The following is a 16,657-nucleotide window of genomic DNA, read 5'->3' on the forward strand; positions in this document are numbered from 1 at the left end:
ATCCTTCTACTTTTCTTCTAACTGAAGCCATAAAATAAAGGAGTCAAAATTTTCAGAGCATCTACATTTTCAAGTTTTTACAAAAATCAGGGAATCAACACAACCATTAATACGGGGCCAGTTTTCAAAACCAGATGACCCAAAATTAACCAGTGTCAAAACGATACACATGTATTTGGCCTAATTTAACATACTGAACCTGGAAACTGGATTCCAAGGAAAAAAATCCTCACCCCTATCAGTCAATAGCTAACTCCCTCAGGTGACAGGGCCAAATCTTTATCCTATAAATGATTAAAACATGGGTTGCTCCACAAACCTATTGCATTTTTATCCCTGATTTTACCATTCCCACTATAGGATCTGATGTTTAATTACTTATAAAACTTGTCCCAAGTCTACTGAAACATAGATAGAATTCAAAGTTAGGAAACTTTGAATTAAAAGTATTTCCTGTTTACTAGAGTGGCTATAAACCTACACTGCTTCTGCTGCAAATAGCTTTTGTCAAAGACAGGTATCACTCATTTCACATTGTTTATGCAGTTCCACAACTTTTCTTTTTGTTTGGCTACTTTGTAAAAAGATTACATAGTAATTGATGATGATAATTAAGGTTTGCTCAATTCCACAGTAAATTTAAATCCACGTTTATCTTAAAAATATCTGAAAGTGAGTGAAAAATGGGAATTTATACATTTAAGACTGATTTCACGGGCTTGTCAATAACTGAGACAGCTTATTTCACTTTTCTATGAAGCAATCTCCATATAAAGCAATGTGTTCACTACTATTAAGTTAAAAGGTAATATATTTCCCAAATACTCTATGATACAACTAAAAGAGTTAAATTTTATGGTAGATTTATCAGGGCAGCATTACAAAACCAGTAAGATGGAAACCAAAGGGTAAAACAAGAAATTAACTACATGATCCTTATTTCACTTACAACTTCAACGTTTCATATTGCAGGTTAAAATACAGTAACTCGTTACCATTTAAGATAATAAAGCTAATTCTAATTAAAACAAATTGCTAAAGTATCGACATTATTTATAAGCCATAGAGCTTATACTCAACATTTCTAGGTGAAAACTGCATCCATTTTGTCCATGCTGTAAGTTGCAAAAGTTTGTGAGCTTTTCTGAATGTTTTTGCAGTACATAAACCTTTAAAGAAAAAAGTTAACAGGGCAAATACATAATACACTAACAAACAGTATTAAACTAATGGTGAAGTGTGTGAATTGCTGCTTTGCACATAATGTTGCTTTTGCATTGTTTTCTATATTTATTCACCAGTGCAAGGTGCAGATTTGTAAAAATTAACTACATGCTGAATACAGTGTACAACTTGGGGTCATCTGACAAAAGTGTGATAAATATTTTAATATATCAGATAAAAGTGCAATACTAATGTAGCACAATGGTATCATTTAAGGAAATCAAACTTTATTACTAGACATGCAAAACATCTTAGGTTTCATTGCACTTGAACGTGTCTTGCTGTCATTATTATTTTGATCATGTGTCTGCTGTTTTGACTTTTCTTTCTGAAATTAGTATCTATGTTTACCAGTCTAAGTTAGTCAACTACACACACAACAATCAACAACAAAAAAAATACCTCACTTACTCTATTTGCGCACCATGAGCCACAAGGGCACTTATGGAATCCATACTACCAGACCGTGCTGCTTTATGAATAGGAGTTTCACCAACATAATCCTGTAAAGACAAACTACATTTTGTCAAGCATAATCTTTCTAAAAATTAAAATCTTATTGTAACATTACTTAATTAATAAAGCAGATATATAAAAGCAGCATTTATTAGCTAGCAAATACATCATGTACTTTATTATTACTTTAAAGTCTGCAGTTGGCTGTCATGTACATTAGACATTTAGCAAGACATAATGCTAAGGGCATTTAACTCACAAGATAAGCCTTATCCAATAACTTGGCAATCAGCCGACTCATATTCAGCAAAACCAGTTAACCCTCTCAACATATACCACCATAACATGTTATTTTAACACCTTTAATTCCTGCTAAAACTCTTCCTGTTAAAATTTTGTTTCCCAACACATTGGACTGAGCAAGCCCTCTTGAACTCAGAAGTAGCAGGCTGAATTAGTGGGACCGTGCTGCTTTCAGATCATGCTGACATACTGACTCAGTCCTGTGTTGCACCATCAGTACTCGGCAGGAGAGGAGCACATATGCAGAGCTCTACTCTCATAGAGGTATGCCCAGTGTTCAAAGAACAGGCCAGATCTCTCCCAACATGTACACATTGACTCACATCCCATATATTTGTCTTTTCTAATTTTCTTTGTCCATTTATATTCATGTTTGATTTTTTTTGCATAATGTGAAAACATACTGAGAATAGCGCATTGCTTTTCAGCCAGCTCCTCTCCACTGTCTTACAGGTAACAGGGAGAATCTACAACAATTTTACAAATCCAAGCAAGCAGAAGATACATTCATGCATCATGATCTACAGGCTGCAGAGTCAATTCAGTACTTGCAATTAACCTTCAGTATTAAGAACCACAGAGAAAAATCTGTAATGAGACATTGCCCTGAAGTTGCAAGTAAATGTTGTTACTGGCTTGTTAATGTGATTCAGTCCTCAACATTTCCAGTGTAGCAAAGGGTTTTCTTTGTTTTGTTTTCTTCCCCATCCTCTTTCTCTCCAAACTTGACAAACTTCACTAGTCAGTTCCAGATATTAAACATATTCTAACTGTATGTGCCTCAGTTTAGCCTCTCTGTTCCTTTTATTAAAATATCAACACTATCTATTAAATTGACACAGCACCTTTACTGATTCACCAGTGTTTACACACAACAGTGTTCATGCCTAACTCCACAGTACTGGTTAGACTTTAGTTCTACTTGAAATGTGAGTATGTTAAAAATATGATCATACTACCTAGAAGCTACTAAGTGTCTTAAATTGTCTCCCAAGCTTTTGGGAAATTTAATCCTGTATTTTGGACCATGTAAGTATAACTCGAAAATTGAATTCTGGATTATGAGGTATGTATTCTCAACTTTTTACTTGACATTTTTATTTAATGGTAAAATATTTTTAGAACAAGTTACAAATTCACTGAGAGTAAGCCAGTGTACCAATGCTTAAGACATATATTCAACCAAACAGTGAAATACCTAGCACACCCAAAAGGGAACAATAATGGCAGACAAAGTTTGCTTTCTTATAAACTAAGGAAAACTGCTGAGGCTGGAGTCTGGAGACAGATAAGAGCAGAAAATTCCTTAGAGATTAGAAAACAGCCATACAGCCGTTCTTCCAAAGTGGCCATCTGTAGCTGATGGATAGAAGACTGCTTTCCAATGAAGTTCATGCAATTTTTCCTATTTATAGCTTTTCCTGAAGTAACAGGAATAGATAGAAGTTCAAGAGAGGATACAATTTTGTTAACCATCATACATGGAAATTCATTTGACACTAATTTAGCCAGAAAAATTTTCTTCTTTATAATAAATTTTCCAATCACAGAAGCTGTCTTCAATTCATCACTCTGTTATGGCTTCCTCCCCTCCCTCCTTTTGTTAAAGAGGTAAAAGTACAGAAATAAGTGATTTGCCTCTTTTGGTCAGCTTTAGTATTTACAAGCCCAACCCAAAGTTAAAAGATAATCACTCAGTATGAAGTTCAGTTTAGGGTTAGTTGGCCATGCACATGACAAAGATGACAAAATCTCCACTAGCCCCATAAACCTGGCACACTGCCCAAAGTAAGATCCAGAAAACTGAATTACAACATCTTGCTGTGGGGAAACACAAAAAAGGATGAGAGAAGACCTTTGCAAAAGGACTCCACACCACTGCATTAGAAGAATGAGCTAAGCTTATAGCAGCTACCATATCCATCACCAAACAGAAAAAATTAGTATTTCAGAAGAGAATATATGTCTTGAGAACGGCTGCTTTCAATCACCAGCCCAGAAAAGCACGTGTCTAAAGAATTCAGAAAATACTTAGAACATGACAGAATACACAGATTTAGATTTTTATAGCATTCCTTTGAATTACAGCACCTAAATTTCAGTCATCACTGCTATGATGTTTCTTTGAAATTCTCCTAAGGGGCCAAATATGTTTGCACCAATATTTTTTCCTAGCTCTCCTCAGAAATTCTCTCTGGATTATGAGCTAGACTGAAAGGGAAAAAAAATGTATCCCACTAAAAAAATGGCTTTTAAGTTTACTTATTTTTCAATGCATCCAAAATGATGCATACAGAAGAAAACAAAAGTACTCTGTACGAGCCTCGGAACAATTCTGTTTTGATTCAACAACTGGAATGACTGAAAAACAAAGTAACAGTTTTTTCTAACATGCTTCTGAGAGCAGTCCAAGGTCTAGCCTGCCAGCACATTTTCATGTGTAAGACACCTGTTCCCTAGCTCTTTGTAGGCTCTACAAATTCCTGATTGTCCTTGATAACACCTCATAATCCTTTATATTGTTCACACTTCCCATCTGTGCTTGAGTCTGATATAATCCCTTTTGTAGTAATACTCCAGGAAGAGAAGCATCAATAATTTGTACTGGCCTTTCACAACTTGAGCAGAACTTGTCTCTCTGTTGCAACACTGCAACAAGTCCCAAACCTTTCTCACACTGTAGAAGACGCATTATAAATACATGGCTAGAAACTCAAATTAAGCTTCATTAATTTAGCATTCAAGATAATACATTTGATTGGTTATGTGGCTACTGAGTATTTTGTGTACAGTGCTCTTGAAGAAATGATAAAAAGAATTAATGAAGCATCACAGACACATTTATTTTTTGCAACTCACTGCTGAACACCTTCCTCTTTCTTGGAAAGAAGGCTACCCTTTCACACAGCAAGGGCAGTCTTCTCTAGCTTGGGGTCATGACTAGATTACTTTTCACTTGTATTTCATTTTACTGAACAAACATCTAATTTCTTTCCTTATTCTCTTTTTATTTATGTGGCTGAAGAGTCTTTTGCTTTTTTGGCTTTAATCTGTAAATCTACCTCAGCTTGATTAATCAGTTTGCAGCTCCTCACTATGCTGCTTAACCTCAAAAGACATTAAATACTTTTCTCAAACTCTCTTTGCAGGCTTCTTTCATGTAAGGGTATTTTTTCAATTCAATCTAAATTTTTTACTCCACTTTTCCTCCTGTCTTTTTGGGACTCAAAGTTCTGTTGGCTTGAGCACGGTCCAGTTGAATTCAGAGCCCATTTCCTGTTTTGTTCTCCAGCTTTCAAGTCCCTGGATCTGATTCAGTTGGTTTCACTCACTGGTACCTTTACATTCCTTCATAAAGAAGAAGAAGAAAAGAAATCAACACCACCCTCCCCCCCAACCAAACCCAACTTACTTGCAGGTATTAATTTTTTTTTCAAAAAGCTCCCACACACATTTACAATGAAAGCTTTCAACTATGTGCCCTGTTTTGGGTGGGACAGAGTTAATTTTCTTCATAGTATCCGGCAAGATGTTTTGGATTCATTACCAGCAAAGTGTTTTTAGTACACACATGTTCTAGCTAAGAGTGGGCTGGGATGTGGCACAACTGTGACCACTGACCCAAATGGAACAGAGTATTACCCCATGCAATATGACATCATGTTCAGCAAGTAAAACTAGGACAGAGGGAGAAATTTGCCAGGGCTGTCATTGCTCCAGCACTGGCTGGGCAGCAGTCAGGTAGTGGTGAGCAACTAAGCTTTTTGGGTTGTGGTGTGATGTTTTAAAACATGTTTTATCACTTGATTTTTTAAAATTTATTTTTGTTTCCTTTTTCACCTGTTAAACTGTCTTTTATTTCCAACCCATAAGTTCTCACGCTTCCCTTCTGATTCTCCCCCTCACCTCACTGGGTGGGAGAACAAGGAAGCAGCTGTGTGGTACTTAGGTGTCTACTGGGGTTAAACCTCAACACCATGCAAGCACTTCTAAAATACTTCCAGTAATGATACTTAAGACACAGACCCCTATTTTATTTGATAAGAAATATAAACTAACTCCATTCCTTAAGTCAACTGACTGAATTCCAAGTTCTATCAGATGATCACATTTCCAAACACGACTAATTTCTTGTATTTCTTAGAACCCTTTCTGAAGTTAGAAGTAGAAACCAAAGAACACTGAGTGTACTGTTCCTCCTTTGCTAAAAAGGCTTTGGAGTGCAAACGAGAACAGATGGAATCTTTTTATCTGGATTTAGTCCTAATTGTTATTTAAAATAAAAACTATTTCTTTTTCCTACTCTTTATGACAGGCCGCACAACTTTTTCTGGCCAATCAATGAAGGCAACATACAATAGAAACGTTTAATAGGCTGAGGCTAGAGGGGAAAAATATTTAAATGAAGTTAAGAGTTTTCTAAATCAGAAAGTACCTATTATTATCTGATGTTAATATGAACAGACCAGAATCAATCTGTGTTGTGACAAGGATAAAACATCAGAAAAAAATCCTCAGGAAAAGTAGAAGTGTAATTGCTTTGCACTGTTACAGTGAACTAGAGCAGGCAGGCAGCCAAATGCAGGTCCTGAGTCACATCACTAAGAACTATTAGCAGGCACTGCCCGCCAAGGAAAAGAAAAAAACCCGAAAAATCAGAAACAGCAGGACATTCTCTTGAATCCACTGCTGGGTAGAAACAGACAGACCAGTGCTTGGCACTTCAGCTTTCCTCCTGTGCATTTTTATATGGTGATCCTGGGGGAAAAGAACTGCTCACTGATTAGAGAGAGATACGATTCTAGCCAGCACATTCAGTTATATAAGAGGGCTGGGCATCAGAGGATATACTCACAGAATTTATTTGGGGAGCAAAGTACAGTTGGGACAAGCAGTTTTCAGCATTTGTCCTTCATTGCTGCTGCCTGAGAAGTGTCCGGGGCAACTGTCACCAGCAACGAGGTAAGACATTTTTAAGTTTTCCTAAATTTCAGGGCAGGCAGCATGAGCTACAATACAATACCTCAGGGCAGATATGAGAAAGCATGCATGCAAATTCTACTGAGTACCGGAGGTTTACAGTAAAACTGAGAGACTTGAGTGGATTTCTTTTCAGAAGCTATCCTTTTCTTTTTCCAGAAGTGAAGGGTTAGTCTGTTGCCAATGACCAGAAGTCAGTTTGGAAGCAAAGTTTACTAGTTTAAATATCAAGCATTCCCAGATCTTTCTCAGCATGTGTTTTGTATCCAGTGTCCATGGAACACTTGTCCTCACACAAGCATTAGCCAGTGACTATGTCTGTTTGGAGTACAGCATCAGTCAGCGAGCTGGAAGGAATAAACAAAATACACATCAGGAAATAGTGCTCCAAAAGCTCAAAAGTGTGGGTGGAAGCCCTAGATGATCACCTAAAAGTGCTTGCAAGTTAAATAAGGAATCAAGATAATTTAAGGAGTTCAAACCAAACAAGAACAGTAGAATTTGACTGCAATTCAATAAATGGCTGAGGGAACTGGGGAAAGCAAAGCATGCACTGTGCTTTACATAGCCACGTATGAAACATTCCAACTACCTGTGAGATGAGTTTTTTGCCTTAGGTATCACCAAGGCACACTGCCTAGCTTTCAGTGCTCATGCATGTGAAAACAGTGTGACTGACCAGCTGCACCCTAAAATCTTAGGAGATTTTTTTGTTTCTACTACCATTTTAATTAACCAGAGGTATCGTATCACTGAACTGAGTCTAAAATACCTCATCATACATTCAATTAGTATATTGTGGGGACAAAAAAAACGTTAAGACATTGAAGCATAACTTGAGCCCACCATTACGGACATACAAGGCACCCCACAGCGCCAACTCTCAGTACCCATCGATATTGTATCTGTAGTCTGTCATTACCTAAGTCTGCCCTTAGAAGTCTACAGAATACTATCATCACTATCTGAAAACCTGACAACGTGGAGGACCATTTGCTCTGCTAACAAGCCATCAGCATACTGACTCCTGAATCACTGGCTTGCCTTAGTGACTTTAAGCTGGAATGAGTCTCCTGCCAATTTTTAACTGCATATTATACTGCCTTCTGCTTTCTTTTACAGTCATCTGCATGTTGCCCCCAGCCCATGGAGAGATCTCTCCACACTCTTCTCCTCTTCTTCTGGGAGCTAGCTGCTACCTTCTTCTTTGCTACAGCCTCACTCACTACATTTGATTTTTTTTCCCCCTCATCATATTCCAGGACATCAAGCTTGTTCTTCAACTCCATTTCAACCTCACTGGTCAGTTCTTCTCTTTATCCTCATAGCTGGAAACTTTCATTCTTCTCATTCATTCACTTTCATTCATTCTTCTCTTCTCATTTAGCAGTTATCGTACATCTTTATTCTGTGCATGCCACGTTTCCTCTCTAATCACGGTTTCTTTACATTCTTACCTGGTCTCCAGATGCATTTACAGTTCTTGTATTTTCTCTTCTGAAGATTCTACCACTATGCAGCAATAACTTATTGCATAAGTTACTTTTGTCAGGTATCAAGGAGAAGATGCGATCTATAGCCTCTGCATCCAGTCACCTTCATTGTTTCTACAATTCTCCTGGTGTCTCACAGCTGTTCTCAATGCACCAGACTTCTTTTCTGAAAACTCAACACAAACTTCCCCATTTCTTATTTTTGCATAGCTTAAAAAAAAAAAGAACCAAACTCTAGAAATGCAAGTGTTTAAGTTCTTCAGCAGACTTAGCTTAACTCTACTGCATATAAAATATAGGCCGGCCATTAAATATTTTAAGAAAAGTATGATATAAGATTTAACAGGCCAGACATTTTATGGATACTGTGCTATACCACAGCTTTTAAAAACAGCATATGCTGTAGTATTAATTACTCTCATAGAATATTATTAAAAATACTTTTGATTAACATTAAAAATTATGTTATGTATGCCCAGCATACATAACTGATTCATTCAGTAATTGAAAAACATGATAGTTTTTAAGCATCGATTCTGTTACTGTACCAGAGTACAACAATCCTTTGCAGGAATTTTTCTATATTAACGTACTCACTGCTACTAAATAAATTACATACTCACGGTAAAACTAACGAAAATTATAGGGAAAAAAAAGAAAAAAAATTAAAATCACCCATTCATTCTTTGTTAGCAAAGTACATGTTTCTGATCTATTTTCAGAAAGTTACTAGAGAAGCTTCAGAAATAATCTAAGAGGAAAACAACATAAAACCAGCTGCACCTTAAAATAAATCAAGGCAGACCTTACTAGTTAGATGTATGACTAAATCATGAAGCACCACAAAGGTCTCATGGTTCTATATGTAATGGTAAATTTTTCAATTCTTAGCATATTTTGTAAGTATTATGTTCCTCACTAGTCTTTTTCTTGCCCCTACAGCAGCACTACAGTATCAGAGTATTTGCTAATGCTGCCAACACCAAGGCAACATTACCATTTTGTTCAAGAAGTAGCAAGATGTCAATTCCTAAAACAAATGTCCTCCAGACCTTTAGAGGCTTAAAGGACATTTATTAGTCCTACCTCTACTGCAGTGTAAAATGTCTGTAACTGATAATTCAGTCATTTGACTTCAGCTGATGTCACAAATAAAGTATCTGTATGTTAATGTAAGGATCATACATGTCATAAAAAGGGATCAAGACACTCCTTCCAAAACTATATGTATACATGAAATACACATGAATCCATACCTGTTTGTTTATGTTGGCCCCCACTTGAATCAACCAATTCAGGCACTGTGGATGTCCTCCAAAAGCAGCAATGTGGGCTGGTGTTTGAGCAAAACGTGTTGTACTGGCATTTACAGAAGCTCCAGCTCTTACTAACTGCATTAGGCACTCCAGCTTTAAAGACATGAGGGAAAATAAAACCAAAAATGTTATACAGATGTGCTGTGACAATTAGCATGCGCTAAATAAATACATGAAACCTAGAAAAGCTAAACTTACTAGTAAGACTACATGGATAAAAACAAGACAGAATATGAAGTTTAGGATTTCCTCCCTCCTCCTTCGCTCCTCCCCCATTTGGTTATAGACTATACCTGAAAAGTACTTAATTCCCACCTCCAAAACTAAATTTCACTTTTATTTTCAGGAAAGAGGACATAAATACTTGAACTCTAACTGCAAGAGATATCCAGTTCACTTTTGTTAAGAGGGTGGGAGGGGAAGAAAGAAATGGAGGAGGAGTGGGGGAGGAAAAGAGGGAGTCCTGATCCAGCAAACATGATACTAACCAATTAGATAACATTTGCCAAAACAAAAGCGTTGTTAGGAGATGCATACATGGACTCATAACCTCAGGAGAATTTATGGAAAGCTAAATCAGAAAAACAAAAGATTTTTCATTTCTTTAATGTATTCTTGTAGTGACAGAAGATTGGTAAAGAAAACTAATACTTAATATATATTAATATCCTGAATCTATAAAAGGAATAAATTCATTCCACCATTTTCTTGTTATTATGAGGTGTTAAAGCAGGTTGTATGTTTGTGGCAATATAAAGATTAGAAAAGCCCTTTTTGTTTTAAAAAATTGCAGTATTTTATCAAACTATAGTCTGCTTTTTTTTTCTCTAATATACTAACCAGAAGTGTCAAATAGCCAAACACTATTTTTAAATGTTCATAACTTCTCATTTGTAGAAACTAGGCAAACCACAGCTACGATGACCTCAACTTTCAAAAAGAGTCAAAACAACACTCCTTTCCTGTCACACAGTAACATTGTCTTCTTGTTGATCGGAAAAGGAATGCACTATGCTGAAATAAACAGTTTAGTCTAGGCATCCATTTATTGTGGTTAGAAAACAAATACCACTGCACACAAATGCATCAGCAAAACAAAGACCCTCACACTGGCTCAGGCATTGGTTCATATAAAACAAATCTATGGTCTCTCAGTGTCTCACAGTTAAAGAAAACATCAGCCACATCACAGCTGTGGAATAGTCTGTCCATAAAGGAACAATTAAAAATCATCTGAATGTGGACTGGCAGCCTGGCTCAGATAGAAGCATCAACATCAGGACTATAACATTCTTTTCTGTTGCTGTATGTCAGCCTTTCTTTCTCCCTCTCTTAACCTGTAAATTTCTGATCTTGCTGAACTACATACGTGAGATAAAAGCACCAACCACTGTAATGAAGTATTTCATATTAGTTTTGCAAATACATTGTGAACTTCAATTGTTTCCTTCCCTCATACAGTTCAAACAAATACATATGAACCCCATCCTTTGGGATACACAAAGGCAATTTTTTTGGACTGTAAGAGAGTTAAGGCTAGACACAGTTGTACCATTAACTCACTATCTGCATGAAATAAGGGTGAAGATAACTGGAATATTGCATATTAATGAATCTAGCTCCAAAAACATCAACATTGTCAAAGTATCTTTTCAAAAGCCAACAAGCACTTTTGTTGGAAAAAAAATTACATCAAAGAACTGGTGTATGAAAATTTATAACCCTAATGCTAGACTACTGAAACATATCTTGTATTTGCCAATATTAGACTTTCCTTGGTGTTCACATGTTAGCACCTGTAATACTGCTGTTAACCCTTATTAATTAAATTGTAACACTGTAATTATTAATAGCCATGTGATGGAAAAATCACCTCCAGCAACACCAAGAGGTTCGTCTATGGTAACTGCAAACAAAAATAAATTTCAGTTTTTGTAACAACAGACTTTTAAAAGAGTTAATTTGAAAACACTTCCAGACAAGCATTATAACTTCAGGAAAGAATAGTATTTCCTGCACAGGAACCGGGCTGAAAAAATTCCATAATTAGACAGGCATTACAGGCCATCAACTGAAAAGGGAAAAACACAGAAACTGATTCACCAGAACTATTTTTCACTGTTTAAATCTGTTTTATAAGATGGCTACACACCACGATTACCCATAAAACTTCATTTTTAAACAGTTTTTTTTGTTTGTTTGGGGTTTTTTTTGCATACTGCCCTCTGACAGGGCTTTGACAACAAATACAACATTTCATCCCATTAAAGCTTAAGTATGGAACTTCTGTATCATGGCTGTCAGAAAAACCTGATTCTTCCAACATTATGGAAGAACGAGGTGAATTACATCCACAAATAGGAAAAGTCAACATGACAAAAAAAACAATACCTGACTTGATTATTTTTGCTTGAGATCAGGATACACAAGTCCACTTTCATTAAATAACCTAAATTTAATACAGCAGATATTTTCCAACCTAAAGCAGTGGTTAAATTGATTTAGTGAAGAAAAACAGGCCTCCACATAGGCCACAACACTGGCAAAATACCAAGGAAGAGACAGGCATTTTTATCTCTACCACTTTTGCTCCAAAAGAAAACAGAACATATTTACTACTATTTTGCTCCCTATAATGTAAACAGTCAAATGACAAAAAACAAAAGCAGGAAAAGAGCTCAAGCAAATAGATGTGGTCAGAGAAAAGTTCACATGCAAGTGATTAAAAAGAAAAGTAAGGTTAGTCCAAAACAAAGTGAATTAAAACTGAGACCAAATTATTTTTTATGCAAGCCCTGTATTTTCTGCCTCTCTGGTAGCTTTTTTAGACTGTTAACATTTTTACATTCTGACCCATCTTCTCAAAAACCTATGGAATACCAGGGTAATTTAGGGCACTCTATAATTAACTCCAATTAAAATACAGAATCTCTAATGGGAATTAATTCATATCTCAGGAGACAAGTACTTTTCTACAGTCAGGGAATGTCCTGAAAACGCAAACTCCATCACAGCTACTCAACACAGCAAGTAAATTTGCACTTGCTACTATCTCTGAAAAGAGGTCCATGCTATCATTAAACACCCAGATCTTCCAAGCAAAAACACGAGCTGCAATATCTATCACCTCCAATTGACTTTGCTGGTATTTTAAGTATTACTTGCAAGCTGTAAAAGTGTATTTTGGAGTAAGTTATTCAAGAATACTGTGTTTTGACTTTTAGTCTTAAGAGACTCCATTTTTACTGATACTGTTGTTACACCATAAGCCACCTTTACTCTTTCACATTCATTTATAACCAACTTGACTGCTGTTGCTACTTCCTTACTGAAACATATCAACAACTGCATGCAAGACTATAGTTCTACACAGTTTTACTGTAAAATTATTTTGTACTGTCCTTTGACACAGGGACGGCCATCTTCAAGTTCAACCTGTGCCACAGGTAAAAGGAAAGAAACTTCTCTTCCAAGTTCACTGAGCCCGGACTCCTGCTGTGTGTGCAGGTACACGTGTGTGTCCATGTATGAACTGCATTAGATTTCATCACTTGTGAGTAGCTCCAGAAAGGGCTTCTTCCAGAAAGGGATTAAATCAGTTTTGTCTTTTCAGCCTCCTACAGAGCTGCAGAGAGAACCAACACATGTCCGGTGGACCATGTTGCTAAATGGCCCTACATCAGACAGACAGACATGAAGTTCTGTCGTCACATAATTTCTTTCAGGAAAAGACAAAACCCAAGCAAGCGAAAATCCCACAAACTCTAGAAAAACAAAGAAGTGAAGAGGAAGAATCTTGTTCAGAAACTATCAATGAACACTTCAAAAATTAATGTTTGAAAACTCTGGTGCTTTGAGAAACAGAAGAACTCTCCACTTCGTTTTGATGAATGTGAATTTTGGGGGAAAAAGGCCATAAATAAGAATGTAAGACATGCAACTGAGCAGCTCTTGTGCCAGTGCTGGCAAGACTGGTAACTGGTGAAAGGTGAAAGTTTAACTATGCCATAGAAACACAAAGTCAGTCGGGTTTGGGATCCAATTACACTATTCTAACTTTTTCTATGTATTGTACAGTCTTTGGCTCTGATAAAGGAACACAGCTTAACTACCTAGACTATAAAGTAGGTAGATAACTTCCATAAATTGTTGTCTAGATCTGAAGGCTTTTAGGAAAATATACATATATGCAAAATTCTACAAAACCCATTTATAGCCTATGTCACCTTTGCAAGTCTCATTTAATTTGTCAGATTTCTCCCCCCATATGTAACAACACCATCCATCAAATTTTGCCCATATCTAAGAATAAATATGGCAAATATAAGCACAATATGTTGCAGACCAACTTGCTCCCTTTGTTTGGTGTTTCTGCAAGAATCTCTTCAATAGAAACTGGAATGCACACAAAAGCTCACACAACCTAGGATGGTTAGGAGAAAGCTGAAAATGCTTAAAGGAAAAAACACATACACTATCCAAAATCTATATCCAATAATCCAATATCCACTACCTTGCAAAAGCAAGACTGCCAGAAGCTCATACTGAGACAGAAAAAGGAAACAGAAGACTGTAAGACCAATTAGTATCTTCATATTTTCTAAGAACATACTTCACAAGGAAAATAAAGGCACTCCACTTTTTTTCGAAGTGCAGATTAATAGCTTCTTTCTGAACAGATAAAGGGCTATTTTACATTTTGGATTTTGTGGGTTTAGGGTTTTTTGTTTTGCTTTGTTTTAGGACTGGAAGATCACTTAGCTATGCTTCTAAAAGCTTCTCAAAGAAGCAACTGCAAATAAGATCACATAACATATAGAAACCATCTCTTAATGTCCTTTTATAAACCATGACAACTGCCTAAGTACATCAATCTTCCTCCGCTGGCACATAACCAATAAACAAATAGAAGTATATGGGAAATGGGAGGGAGAAGAAGAACAAAAGCCCCTCGAATTCTGAACCCAGACAAATCAATGAGGAAAAAAACCAAATCCCAACCCTTTAGGCTGGAATCCTGCATAGTTTGGGATACTCACTACATCATAAACAGGAAACGCATACACAAAAAACGAGAAATTAGGATACCACTCATTCTAAGATGTGAAGTTAGCATAGCTATTCCTTATGTTTCGGTCTTTTCTGCAATGCAACGACGCCAGTGCAGAAAATTCCATACGTATGAACCGCTATTTATTTTTCCTACTGAAGGCAACCGAGGAACGCCTTACAGGCACCAGCAGCACCTTCTGCCCAAACTCCTAAGGAGCCGGTTGTCATAACACGGGCACCACAACACAGCGGTCTCCAGGTGCGGAGCCTGAGAACGATACGGATGGCGAGCAGACCGCGCAGACAAAGCACGAAGCACGCCGGGAGGGAGGCAGGGAGGGCTGGTCAGCAGGGAAGGAGGATCGGCCGGGGGCGTGGAAGGGGTCGCGCCGCGGCGGTGCTTCTAGCCCGGATGGCCGCGCTCGCCGGGGGTGTCCGGAGGGGATCGGCTGCTCCTCGCCATTTGTTCCTGCTGCCGGTGGCCCGAGCGCCGTTTGGCAGCCCGGGTGCGAGGCGCGGGGCCGCCGCTGTCACCCGGGAGAGCGGCGGGGAGGGAGAGGGGCGGCCGCCGCCGGCAGCGGGGACGGGATGAGTGATGCGAAGACGGCAGCTGCCGCCAGCCCCGTGACCCGCGCCACCCACGCCTCGCTGACCGCGGGGACAGGAACGGAGCCAAGCGCCACGGCTGTCGCTCCTGTCCCGCCCGATTCCCTGAGGAGCGGCAGAGGCGGTGAGGGAAGGGGGGCGGCGGCGCCTCCCGGCACGGTGCGCGCGAGGGGCAAAGATGGCGCCGCGTTGCGCGCGAGCGGGAATCGCGCCCTCCTTCCACTTCTCCTTCCCGTTCCCGTACCCACCCCCGCTCCCGCCGCCGGCTCAGCCCGGCCAGGCCCCACCTTGCCGAAGTGCGCGGCCCAGTGGATGGGCGTCCAGCCATAGAAGGAATCCTCGGCCGCCAGGTCGGAGCGGGGCGAGCTCTGGAGAAGCGCGCACAGGGCGGGCAGGTCCCCATCGCGGCAGGCGCGGTGCAGGGGGAAGCGCAGGGTGAGCAGCTCCTCGCTGGAGAAGCCCGCCTCGGGGCCGGCTCCCAGCGACATGGCGAGCGGGAGAGCGGCGAGAGGGAATGGGAAGGAATGGGGGAGGGAGAAGGGGAAAAGGAGAGGGCGGGCGCGCGCTGCCCCGGCGGGAAGCGCCGGCGACTGCGGCTGGCGCGCGCGGCCCCGGCACAAAGGGAGCGGGGCGGGGCCGCGCGCCAAGCTCCGCCCCCTGCCGGGCGGGGCCGCGCGGCCCTCGGGGAGCCCAGGCCGGCCGGGGGTGCCGGCGCGAGGCGGGGAGCGCGCGGCCGCCCCTCCCTCCCTCCCTCCCTCCCTCTCTCCCTCTCTCCCTCTCTCCCTCCCTCCCTCCCTCCCTCCCGTCCGTGCTCCTCCGTCCTCCCCTCCTGCTCCTCCTTCCGCCCCTCCTTCCCTCTCCCCCTCTCCGCCCTCCTCCTCCTCCCTCCGTCCGTGCTCCTCGTCCTCCCTCCTGCTCCTCCTTCCGCCCTCCTTCCCTCTCCCCCTCTCCGCCCCTTTCCTGCCTCCCTCCCTCGCTCCCTTTTCTGTTTCCCCACCCCCCTCCGTTCCCTCAGCCTTTTCTCCTCTCCCTCTTTCTCCTTCTGGCTCCTTCTCCCTCTTCCTCCCTCCTTCTCCCTCCCTTTTTCTCTCCCCGCCTCCCTTCCTGCCCGTCCTCCATTCCGCTCTGTCTCTCCCCGCCCGTGCCCGGATTTCCCGTAGTCCGAGGCGGCAGAGCCGCGCTCCCCGCCGCCGCAGCCGCCTCGGGCCGGTGTGTGGGCAGCGGGCT

The 16,657-nt window shown here is 40.1% G+C and overlaps 1 protein-coding gene across 2 annotated transcripts in view; it reads right to left on the minus strand.

Moving 5' to 3' along the window:
- Nucleotides 1-16,050, minus strand: part of ANKRD10 (ankyrin repeat domain 10) — a 36,986-nt gene extending 20,936 nt beyond the window's left edge. Inside the window, exons 1-3 of one of the 2 annotated variants that reach the window (XM_085053007.1) lie at nucleotides 15,718-16,050; nucleotides 9,713-9,865; nucleotides 1,636-1,727 (exon numbers count right to left, since the gene is read on the minus strand). In XM_085053007.1, the coding sequence (XP_084909133.1) occupies nucleotides 1,636-1,727; nucleotides 9,713-9,865; nucleotides 15,718-15,918 (446 nt within the window). In that variant the 5' untranslated portion in view covers nucleotides 15,919-16,050. The remainder of the gene's footprint in view (nucleotides 1-1,635; nucleotides 1,728-9,712; nucleotides 9,866-15,717) is intronic. The other variant, XM_085053014.1, reaches the window with a different exon arrangement.
- Between the last annotated feature and the right edge of the window lie 607 nt (nucleotides 16,051-16,657).

This window comes from Lichenostomus cassidix, chromosome 1 (assembly GCF_008360975.1).
Source record: "Lichenostomus cassidix isolate B80296 chromosome 1, HeHo_3.0, whole genome shotgun sequence".
Lineage (NCBI taxonomy): Eukaryota > Metazoa > Chordata > Aves > Passeriformes > Meliphagidae > Lichenostomus > Lichenostomus cassidix.